General features: G+C 41.6%; 1 protein-coding gene across 2 annotated transcripts in view; it reads left to right on the top strand.

Moving 5' to 3' along the window:
* The window catches only part of usp13 (ubiquitin specific peptidase 13), a 38,640-nt gene that overhangs the window by 7,452 nt on the left and 18,688 nt on the right, over window positions 1-12,500 (top strand). Inside the window, exons 5-10 of one of the 2 annotated variants that reach the window (XM_080832132.1) lie at window positions 1,202-1,344; window positions 8,029-8,213; window positions 8,742-8,836; window positions 9,260-9,447; window positions 10,030-10,101; window positions 11,265-11,337. In XM_080832132.1, the coding sequence (XP_080688258.1) occupies window positions 1,202-1,344; window positions 8,029-8,213; window positions 8,742-8,836; window positions 9,260-9,447; window positions 10,030-10,101; window positions 11,265-11,337 (756 nt within the window). Of the gene's footprint in view, window positions 1-1,201; window positions 1,345-8,028; window positions 8,214-8,741; window positions 8,837-9,259; window positions 9,448-10,029; window positions 10,102-11,264; window positions 11,359-12,500 lie in introns of both variants that reach the window. The other variant, XM_080832131.1, reaches the window with a different exon arrangement.

The raw sequence follows: 12,500 nt of genomic DNA, 5'->3' as shown, positions 1-12,500 counted from the left end.
GTGTTTGGGGACTGTGTAGGGACTGTGTGTAGATGTGTGTCAGTGTGTGTGTGTGTAGTCCAGTGTGTGTAGTCCAGTGTGTGTGTAGTCCAGTTTGTAGATGTGCGTGTGTGCGTGTGTGTTTAGTCCAGAGTGTAGATGTACATGTGTGTGTGTGTGTGTTAAGTCCAGTGTGTGTAGTCCAGTGTGTAGATGTACGTGTGTGCATATGTGTGTGTAGTCCAGTGTGTGTGGGGACTGTGTGTAGGGGCTGTGTGAAGATGTGTCCGTGTGTGTGTAGTCCAGTGTGTGTAGGGACTGTAGGTCTCTTCTGTCTGAATGGTCACTCTGAGGGGGATTGTGGATATCTGTCGCTCTTAGGGTGATTAGGCTGATTGGGCCAGGGGTAGCCCACACACTCACTCAGGACACACACACACACACACACACACACACTCACTCAGGACACACACACTCATAAACTCCCTCAGGACACACACACACCATCGCACACACTCATAGACACACACCATCACTCACTCATCGTTTGGCTTCTCTGTGGAAGCGTGTGCAGGATCTTTGGCCTTGCAGTCTGTGAGAGCCTTTGGAACCTGGTCTGTCCCTTGGAGTATCTCAGGTTCTCCGTAGGCCCTTAGTGAAATCCGTGTGTCTATGAATGAAACCCCTCAAGAGTAGAACCTCAGGGGGAACCCATTTCTCTGAGAGTGGCAAGCTACCCATGATCCTCTGGGGGTATATTCATGTTTACTGTCCGTGTGCCATCAGTGGGAGTGTCCAGCCTGATAACAATCTGTTCTGTCCTGAGTCCTTCTCTGTCCTGAGTGTGTGATAGTGTGTGTGTGTGTGTGTGTGTGTGTGTGTGTGTGTGTGTGTGTGTGTGTGTCCTGAGTTAGTGTGTGATGGTGTGAGTGTCCTGAGTGAGTGTGTGATGGTGTGTGTGTGTGTGAGTGTCCTGAGTCAGTGTGTGATGGTGTGTGTGTGTGTGTGTCCTGAGTTAGTGTGTGATGGTGTGTGTGTCTGTGTCCTGAGTGAGTGTGTGTGTCCTGAGTGAGTGCATGATGGTGTGTGTGTGTGTGTGTCCTGAGTGAGTGTGTGATGGTCTGTGTGTGTGTGTGTGTCCTGAGTGAGTGTGTGATGGTCTGTGTGTGTGTGTGTGTCCTGAGTGAGTGTGTGATGGTGTCTATGTGTCCACTGCCTGCAGGTGACAATAGCGTGTGATGCGGTGTTGAATGCAGCCTCGGCGTATAAGAAGCAGGAGCCGGACTCCTGGGAGGAGGAGCTTCAGGTGTCCAGACACGCTCGCAGCCTCCGACAGCAGGACAACGGGGTTCGCATCCCCCCCAGGTAACCACACACACACACACACACATACACACACACCCAGCCTCCGACAGCAGGACAAAGGGGTGGTATTCTATAATGGGGTAGTTTAGAGCTGTTCTATAGAGTGGTGTTCTATAGAGTGGTGTTCTGTAGAGTGGTGTTCTATAGAGTGGTGTTCTATAGAGTGGTGTTCTATAGAGTGGTGTTCTCTAAAGTGGTGTTCTATAGAGTCAGGGTTCCCACGGTACCTGGAAACCATAGAAAACATGGAATTAATTTTTTCATTTTCCAGGTTTGGAAAGTCATGGAAACTGAGCAAAAGTGAACATTTACATGGAAATTGAAACAGTTGTCCTGGAAAATGTTGGGATGATGTGTAAAATTGTGTAAAACAGAATTAAGATGAGTTTATAAAAACCCTTTACATGTGAACAGCTTTATGTATCTTCATGTGGATAGAAATGGATGATCCCATGTTGTAGCACATGCTCTTGGCATCCTATCTGGTATATTAGATGTTGGAATTTGATGCAGGCAACCTGGTGATATGGACTTGAAAAGTATAGTTTCGGATTGGTGGACTTCGGGAATAATAACTGAGAAACGTTCCTCGCGATCGAAGAAGGGTCAAATACATGCATGTCTTGACATCTACAGTGAAACGTCTTATGCAAGTTTATCCTCAAATGTAAGTAGCTGTGTTTTAACTGTGTGGTAAACCTGGGTTTATCAACGTTAGTTAGTAAGCAGTCTACTACAGCTTGTTGCATTGATATTATTAATAAGACATAATCTCTAAGTATTTACAATGTAGACTAGACTGGCGCATCTTTAACTCAAGTAAGTAGTCGGGTGTCCTAGGGCGTTGTGTTTGTGTGAGGGGAGGGGGGCGCGGATAGAGGCGGAAAGCTTCAGGGCCTACACTGTTAGCCCCAATTTCTTACGAAGTCTACTGTACTTAAACAATTGAATTACAACGCACTCAAAAAATTTAAGTTTTATGACATTACTACTAAATGTCGAGTATATTCTACTAAGTGTGATGACATTACTTCAAGTTTCTAAGTATATTCTACCAATTTCTAGATATAGTTGAATGTTCGAATAACTTTAAGTGAATTGGCTTTAAATGATTGAGTTTTTTTCACTTAAAGAATGTAAGTTTTATGACTTTACTACTAAATGTTGAGTATATTCTACTAAGTGTGATAACATTACTACAAGTTTCTAAGTATGTTCTACCAATTTCTAGATATAGTTGAATGTGTCAATAACTTTAAGTGAATTGGCTTTAAATGATTGAGTTTTTTTCACTTATAGAATTTAAGTTTTATGACTTTACTACTAAATGTTGAGTATATTCTACTAAGTGTGATGACATTACTACAAGTTTCTAAGTATATTCTACCAATTTCTAGATATAGTTGAATGTTCGAATAACTTTAAGTGAATTGGCTTTAAATGACTGAGTTATTTTTACTTGAAGAATTAAAGTTTTATGACATTACTTCTAAATGTTAAGTATATTCTACTAAGTGTGATGACATTACTATAAGTTTCTAAGTATATTCTACCTATTTGTAGATATAGTCAAATATGTGAATAACTTTAAGTGAAATGGCTTGAAATTACTGAGTTTTTTCCACTTAAAGAACTTAAGTGTAATGACATTACTACTAAATGTTTAGTATATTCTCCCAATTGATGACATTACTACAAAATGTTAAGTTCTTTGTAGATATATATCACACTTAGTAGAATATACTTTTGAACTAGAATAAACTTGAATTCTTTAAGTGAAAATAACTCAGTCATTTAAAGCCATTTTACTTAAAGTTGTTCACACATTCGACTTGATCTACAAAAAGGTAGAATATACTTAGAAACTTAAAGTAATGTCATCACACTTAGTAGAATATACTTAACATTTAGAAGTAATGTCATAAAACTTTAATTCTTTAAGTGAAAATAACTCAGTCATTTAAAGCCATTTTACTTAAAGTTGTTCACACATTCGACTTTATCTACAAAAAGGTAGAATATACTTAGAAACTTGAAGTAATGTCATCACACTTAGTAGAATATACTTAACATTTAGAAGTAATGTCATAAAACTTAAATTCTTTAAGTGAAGGAAACTCAGTGATTTAAAGCCATTTCACTTAAAGTTATTCACAGTAACTTAAATTAAGTGGCTTTCAATTACTGAGTTTAAGTCATGAACAGAGTGCATTATGGGAATGTGAATGCTCTTGACAGCTGAAAAGCATTAAGTTAATTAAGTCTGTAATTAATTTGGCACACTACAAATCAGCCGTGGTTAACCTAACGTGGTCACAACTTGAATGCAGAGCATGTTATATTGAATCGCTCCTCTTGGTGTTTAACAATGTTTTGGAAGTGCAAGTACTGTCCTCATAGCTGTGAAAAGAGAGCACAGCTATTTAAACATTATAGACTAAAACATGGAAGTAATGCGAGAACATTTCCACGTTTATACCAGGAGTGTATGTTCAGGTTATGCTTCATTTGGGGAAATGCAAGCTGCCACCAAAAATTCAGACGGATAAAAACATCTTGATTGCAGTTTGCAAATAGGTGCTAAGAAACGTTTATTTTTGTATTTATTTTTTAAGTTTTGTATTTTTGGTTTTGTAAAAAGTGTTGAAATAAAAGTGAAATAAAAAGCTTGTAATTCTTAACTTGTAATTAAGTGCATTGAACTTACACACTTAAGTGTAGTAGTTATGCAAAGCGATTGTTATTGCAAAATATTTTAAGTGAAATCAACTTCGGAATTAAGTGCATTGAACTTAATGCTTTAAGTTTAATCACTATGCAAAGCAGTTGATATTGCAATATATTTTAAGTTAAATGTACTCAAAAGTTTTCATTACACATTACTTGGTGTTTTTAAGGCAACCACTTTCCTCAATTTTTTTAAGTAAATTCAACTTATCTGGGCTTAGTGTGTTGCAATAGATTTTAAGTTAAATCAACTTGAAATTTTAATGGTCATTGAACTTAATGCTTTTAGTGTAGTCACTTGGCAAAGCAGTTGATATTGCAATAGATTTTAAGTTAAATGTACTCAAAAGTTTTCATTACACATTAATTGGTGTTTTTAAGGCAACCACTTTCCTCAAATGTTTTAAGTAAACTCAACTTATCTGGGCTTAGTGTGTTGCAATAGATTTTAAGTTAAATCAACTTGGAATTTTAATGGTCATTGAACTTAATGCTTTAAGTGTAGTCACTTTGCAAAGTAGTTGATATTGCAATAGATTTTAAGTTAAATGTACTCAAAAGTTGTCATTTCACGTTACTTGGTGTTTTTAAGGCAACCACTTTCCTCAAATTTTTTAAGTAAACTCAACTTATTGGGGCTTACAGTTTATAGATCATCACTTAATATGGTACCTGGAAAATGAGGAGGTAGCATGGAATTTATTTTCAAGGCAAGTGTGGGAACCCTGAGAGTGGTGTTCTGTAGAGTGGTGTTCTGTAGAGTGGTGTTCTGTAGAGTGGTGTTCTGTAGAGTGGTGTTCTAAAGAGTGTTGTTCTATAGAGTAGTGTTCTCTAGAGTAGTGTTCTATAAAGTGGTGTTCTCTAGAGTGCTGTTCTATAGAGTGGTGTTCTCTAGAGTGCTGTTCTATAGAGTGGTGTTCTCTAGGCTGTGGTAGTTTAGACTTGTTCTCTATGGTCCTGTAGTTGGGTTTGCATCCCCCCCAGGTAACCACACACACACACACACACATACACGCACACCCAGCCTCCGACAGCAGGACAAAGGGGTGGTGTTCTATAATGGGGTAGTTTAGAGCTGTTCTACACTGTAAACCCAGACAGTTCTACTAACTCATTAACATTATGTATTCAGTACTTAAAACCTGGTATTTAGTTGACCCAACTTAAAATGTATTAGTTTTCTGAGAAAGTGCAGACGTTTTAATTGTATTGGAATGTATTTGTTTGAGTTAACATTGCCTGATAACTCAAAAAATGTTAGTATCTGACGTCATCAACGTCGTTGAGAACACCATTGCAAAGCTCTTGTGATGAGAGACGGAGACAGCAGACTTAAGGTAGAGGAGTCGTTTAGTAATCCAGAGGTTGGAAGGTTGCTAGTTCGATTCCCCACTCCTCCTTACCAAGTGTATAAGTGAGAACCCCTAAACTGCTCTTGATCTATAAATGCAAAATTCCTTGTAAATCGCTTTGGATAAAAGTGTCTGCTAAATCACAGATGTAAATGTAAATGCAGTCGCAACACTGGGAAAGCGGTCGACCAATGACAGTTCTCTCTACAGCAAGAGCTTGCGCAAGAAGTTGGAACGTAAGGAAGGTACCCTTTCAAAAACTTGTAAGGGCGTAATAACTAGTTTGCGAAAGACCCAGAGAAACACAAATATCTGACGAGGCAAAATCCTTTACGATTTTGGAATAATATGAGTTCAGAGAACTCAAAAATTATGAAAATGATAAAAAAAAAAAATCAGTATAGCCGATGTATAATTTTTGAGTTAAGTTTACTTAAAAAAATATATATATGTACTCAAATTTTATTATGTAATCGGTTACATCAAAAGTTTTGAGTTCTCTGAACTTGTTCGGGTTTACAGTGTATAGAGTGGTGTTCTGTAGAGTGGTGTTCTATAGAGTAGTGTTCTCTAGAGTAGTGTTCTATAGAGTGGTGTTCTCTAGAATGGTGTTCTATAGAGTAGTATTCTATAGAGTGGTGTTCTCTAAAGTGGTGTTCTATAGAGTGGTGTTCTATAGAGTGGTGTTCTCTAGACTGTGGTAGTTGAGACTGGTTCTCTATGGTCCTGTAGTTGGGTTCTATATTTGTTGGAACAGCTGATTGTTTACTTTTTTATTTAGGTAAGAAGTCATGGTTGATATGCTGTGGTTGGTATGATTACCTTGAGAAATATGATCAGGATGTGTGTGTGTGTGTGTGTGTGTGTGTGTGTGTGTGTGTGTGTGTCTGTGTGTGTGCGTGCGTGTGTGTGTGTGTGAGTGTGTGTGTGTGTGTGTGTGTGTGTGTGTGTGTGTTTGTGTGTTTGTGTTTGTTTGTCAACTTTAAGTCCTGTCAGCTGAAGCAATGGTGTGTTTTCCATCCTATAAAGGGGTCATGTTGAGTTGGGAGAGAGAGGGAGGTGGAGAGAGGGAGAGATGGAGAGAGAGCAGAGAGAGATGAGAGAGGAAAAGGGAGAGAGATGGAGAGAGATGGAGAGAGAGAGAGAGAGAGAGAGAGAGAGATGGAGAGAGAAACAGCAGTGGACTGGCTGTTGGTTGATGGTGCCAAAGGTTGCAGGTCTAAATATAGACTCCAAGCACACAACAAGCACAGACACACACACAGACAGACACATATGTGCAGCTGTCTCGCCACAACAAGCACAGATAAACACACACACACACTCACACACACACACAAACACACATACACGTACACACACACACGTGCACTTGCTGTACCCACACAAGATAGTGTAAGCTGGAATAAACCCTGATCACAGTGCTGATGTCTTCTCTTTGGAGGGATCTCTGCTCACTATACCTGTGTGTGTGTTAGAGAAGAGCACCTGATGCTGAGGAGTGTGTGTGTGTGTGTGTGTGTGTGTGTGTCTGTGTTTGTGTGTGATGGAGTTCTAATGAAATGTGGCTGCAGTGTTAAGTAGCCTCTTTCACAACCGCAGGCCTGTGGTCATGTGACCATGTGCTTTTGCTCAACTCTTGTTGTTGTGTTGTGGGCTGACCATGTAAAGGGTCGTGTCTGAGGATAGGGGGCTTGTCTAACCATGTGAATGGGGCGTGTCTAAAGGTGCCTCCGATGCTCCTGCTCCACCCTCAGGCAAACCCGTGAGCCAATCAGGTGGCTCCAAACGTGCTGCCTTCACAGGGCCTTAAACCCCAATTCATGGTCGTCCATTAACGGAAACACGGAGAGCACTCTCCGTTGTTGCAAACCCTCACGAGCACCTCTCCGTGGCCTGACGTGTACCTCCCAAATTTTGACGGAGAGCCCACAGAGGCACACGGCTGTTTACCTTGTGGGTAGTAGCATGCTAACATTAGGCTCAGACACCTCGCAAATCCGCTTTTCAGTTACAAAAACATGGTTTTTACATTGCACAGTGTCTATTTCTCAGTTACAAAAAAAAAAAAAAACTTTTATTACAAATACGACCATCTACAGAGTCAAGAGATGGATGTCTGTGGCACAGGGGAGTGTGTGTGTGTGGGGGTGTCTTAATGGTCCTGAGTTCCTCTTTGCAAATCATGAATCATGACATTTAAAACAGCCAAGAGTTCTTGAGGTCTGAGAGGTCAAGAGGGTAAAAATCCAGGAGTTGTATTGAACCCGGAAGCTAGAATGTGTAATGCAAAGGAGGTCAAAGGTCAGAGGTCAGACGTCAGATCTGGAAACACCACTAGTTAAGGCAGTGGACTTAAATAGCCAGATATCTCTGTGATCCTGCTCTGTGAAACACAGTTATGTAGACATCTATGTGATCCTGCTCTGTGAAACACAGTTATGTAGACATCTCTGTGGTCCTGCTCTGTGAAACACAGTTATGTAGATATCTCTGTGGTCCTGCTCTGTGAAACACAGTTATGTAGATAGCTTTGTGAAACTATTATCTGAGGTCCCAACTCATCTCTGACTCATCACGTTGTGTGTTCTCTCTCATCTGCCAGTGGCTGGAAGTGTGCTAAGTGTGAGATGCGGGAGAACCTATGGCTGAATCTCACAGACGGTTCCGTGCTCTGTGGGAAGTGGTTCTTCGACGGTAGCGGAGGAAACGGCCATGCTCTGGATAATTACCGGGAAACCAACTTCCCCCTGGCCGTCAAAATGGACACCATCACACCAGACGGAGCAGGTGAGGCCAGAGACACTATCTTTCTGTCTGTCTGTCTGTCTGTCTTCCTGTCAGCCTTCCTGCTGGTCTCTGTCTGTCTGTGTGACTATCTTTCTGTCAGGGTATGTGTGTGTGTGTGTGTGTGTGTGTGTGTGTGTGTGTGTGTGTGTGTGTGTGTGTGAGGCAGTCCTGTGATCCCTTAGTCATTCTGCCCCCCCCCCCCCACCTTCTGTTGTACCCTTTCCCCTCCCCCTCACTCTCCTGCTCTCCCCTCTCTCTCTCCCTCTTTTTCGCTCTTTCTCCCACTGTCTATCTCCTTCTCTCTTTCCCTCTCTCTCTCTGATATTGTGTGTTTTGTGTGTGTGTTGTTGTGTCGTTGTGTGTTTGTTGCTGTGTGTGTTGCTGTGTGTGTCGTGTGTTTCTGTTGCTGTGTGTGTGTTGTTGTGTGTTTGTGTTGTGTGTGTGTGTGTTGTGTGTTTGTGTTCTGTGTGTGTTGTGTGTGTGTTGTTTCTGTGATCCTGACTCCTGTGTGTGTGTGTTTATCTCTAGATATTTACTCGTTTGAGGAGGAGGAGGCTGTGCTGGACCCACAAATCTCAGACCACCTGTCACACTTTGGGATAGACATGCTCAAGATGAATAAGGTGTGTGTGTATTTGTGTGTGTGTGTTTGTATGTGTGCGTGTGTGTTTGTCTGTATGTGTGTGTGTATGTGTGTCCGGCACACTTTGGGATAGACATGCTCAAGATGAATAAGTTGTGTTTGTGTGTGTGTGTGTACGTGGGTGTGTGGGTGTGGGTGTGTGTCCGGCACACTTTGAGATAGACATGCTCAAGATGAACAAGGTCTGCACACTGCTCAATGTGGGTGTGTGTATGTATGTGTGTGTATGGGGGGGGGGGGGGGGGGGGGGTGGGTTGGATTGCCGGTGTTTGAGTGAGATGGAAATATGTGTGCGTGTATGCTGATGTGACATCTCCCTGAGTCTGGTCACACTGGTAACCTGGTTCAGTACGTGGGTTCTAAAGTGCTATCCCTGTGTGTGTGTGTGTGTGTGTGTGTGTAGACAGAGAATGGGCACACAGATAACCTCGTGCAGCGGCGAGTGAGTGAGTGGGAGGTGATCCAGGAGGCGGGGCAGAAGCTCAAGGCTGTGTACGGTTCCGGCTACACTGGCATCAAGAACCTGGGGAACAGCGCTTACATCAGCACCACCATGCAGGTCCTCTTCAGTGTCCCAGAGTTCCAGAGAGCGTGAGTAGACACACACACACACACACACACACACACACACACTCACACATGTACACAAACACACACACACACACACACATACACGAACACACACACACACACACACAGGGACAACGCAATGGAACACACACACACAGGAACAACTCAATGGAACACACACACACACACACACACACACACACACACACACACACACACACACACACACACACACACACACACACACACACACACACACAAACACACACACACACACACACAAAATCACACACAAACAATCACACAGGGTCAACAAAATGGAACACCTTACACACACACTCAACACAGGGACAAGACAGAAATACAAACACATGCTCACACACACAGGGACAACACAATGGAACACAAACACACACACACACTCAGCACAGGGACAACACAGACACACAAACACACGCACCCACACACAGATACACATGTATTTACTCAGACACATACTGTATACACACATGCACGAACACACACTACCCCAATACCCCTCACAGTAAAGCCTGATGCTTATGAGCTCTAAGTCAACGTGTGTGTGTGTGTGTGTTTTCACAGATACGTAGGGAGTCTGCAGAGGATCTTCGACTACTCTCCTCTGGATCCCTCACAGGACTTTGCCACACAGATGTAAGAGTTAGAGATTGGCAAGCAGCTAGTATGTGTGTGTATATGTGAGTACATGTTCTAGTGTGTGTGTGCGTGTGTGTGTGTGTACATCCATTACTCCTGGGCCCTATGCATGCAGGTGATGTAAAATTAGTGTGTGTGTATGTGTGAGTACATGCTGTAGTGTGAGTGTGTATGTGTGAGTGTGTGTGTGTGTGTGTGTGTGTGTGTATGTATGTGTGAGTACATGCTCTAGTGTGTGTGTGTGTGTATGTGTGTATATGCTCTAGTGTGTGTGTGTGAACAGCTAGACACCAGAGCGTGAGTTTGAAACAGTACAAAAACAGCCTCAGTGGGATAGCGTGTGTGTTTAGCTGACTGCTAAGTACAGCTAATGCTAAGGATGGAGACTTGGCCATGTTATAGTGAGTTAACCCTAACACAAGTGAGCTAACCAGGAAAAATATGCAGGAGTGCACAATGATACATAGATCTTCTGTTTACTGCAGCTCCTGTGCTCCACACATCACACAAGACCTCATACCCCACACAACCTCATACACAACCCCATACACGACCCAATACACGACCCCGTACACCACCCTATATACTCCACACCACCCCATACACAACCCAATACACGACCCGATACATGACCCAATACATGACCCAATACATGACCCCATTCACCACCCAATACATGACCTCATACACAACCCCACACACCAAAAATGAGTGGAATGATCATAATAATGATAATGATAATGATAATGATAATAAAAAACAATCACATAATGATCCCTAGGCCCTGATAGCTGTGTACACCTAGCACTCGATAGAGGTGTTTGTTCACGATCAGGTATCCATGTGTGGCATAGAGCTCCTCTCTGCACACAGCTGCTGAGTCTGGGGGTTCTGTGACACCAGCCATTGCATTCCTCTTCGGGTCTCAGACATATCGGGTCCTGGCTTCCTAGAAATAAGAATAGGATAAAGATGAAAACTTGCAGTAGATGAGATCGCAGATGAAAATGACTGACCTTATACTGTATACTCTTTTCATAGACAAAGACCAAACAGCTAATCTAATTTCAAAGCTTAATTAAATGTTTATTACATACATGACAAGTATTTGTCAGTTAGCATCCTGCCTCATGGGTGTGTGTGTGTGTGTTGTCTTGCAGGGCTAAACTCGGTCACGGTCTTCTCTCAGGACTGTACGCAAAACCACCAATGAAATCTGAGCTCATTGAACAGGTGATGAAAGAAGAATACAAGGTACCTGACTGACCTCGTATACACTTACACATGCAGTATTCTTCGGACCTTATATACACTAACACAGGGGTGGGCAATTATTTTTCCCAGGGGGCCAAATGAGCAACTGAAAATATTTTGGAGGGCCGGGCCAAAATGCCGAACTCAATTATGCATAATATACATTTTATTTCTATATAAAAAGCAGTAAATGGCATTGTTTTGACTGCTGGTAAGAGTGTTTTTATTTGGCAATTCAAATGTAACGTTAACTTTCAAAAATATAATTTATTCAAATTTAATTTCCAAAATGATAAACAAAATGTGAAACATTTGACTCAAAGAAAAGAAAAGTGTCCCAGTTTTGTTGCCTTTTTGACTTTATATGTCTATATCAGTGGCCCCCAAACTTTTTAGACCCAAGATCACCAACCTTTGCCTTGGTGAAGGCAAGATCTACCTATTGAGGCGTTGAGAGAAAAAGACCGTCCAGACTCCAAACTGCACTTACAGCTTATCTTTGTATTAGGCCTAGTTGTAATTAAATTAAATCAAACACTTTGGTCCAGCTTTCAAATTGATGTGACCAAGAACACATTTAACCAGGGGTTCTCAATTATATCAATTATCAATCCATCTCAAACTATAATTTTTCTAAATTATTTCCACAGCCCATATAGAACCACAGACAGCAATTATTTTATTAGTTTAACGCTGAAACTATGTGTCAGATTTCATCTTCATATCCAATTTAAATTCTCTATCTGTCTGCAATACCACTCGTGGCCACTACGCAACTTCGGCGCTCTCACACTTGCCATGCATACACAGTAATAGAAAGCACACGCAGCATCTACTGTTTGGGCAAACCTGGATACAGGGCTGTTAACGATGTGTTTTTCGCCTGGAAGTCTCTAGAAATCTGGTGCCCATATCAATTTCAAGTTCAATTTAAGAAAATCCTCTTTAGAACACTTCAGCTGTGTTCAGAGATATTTTCTGACTATGGTCTTCCGAAGTCCGTAAGAAAACAGTTTGAAAATGAAAATGTTTTTTTTTTTGGAGATCGACAGGGAAAGTCTCCGAGATCGATCATGATCGACGGGTTGGGCACCTCTGGCCTATATTAAATATTTAATGTTTTCAGAACTGTGCAAAAAAAA

This window comes from Sprattus sprattus, assembly GCF_963457725.1.
Source record: "Sprattus sprattus genome assembly, chromosome: 2".
Lineage (NCBI taxonomy): Eukaryota > Metazoa > Chordata > Actinopteri > Clupeiformes > Clupeidae > Sprattus > Sprattus sprattus.
Note: the sequence above shows the minus strand (reverse complement) of the source record. Positions and strands in the feature narration are given on the sequence as shown.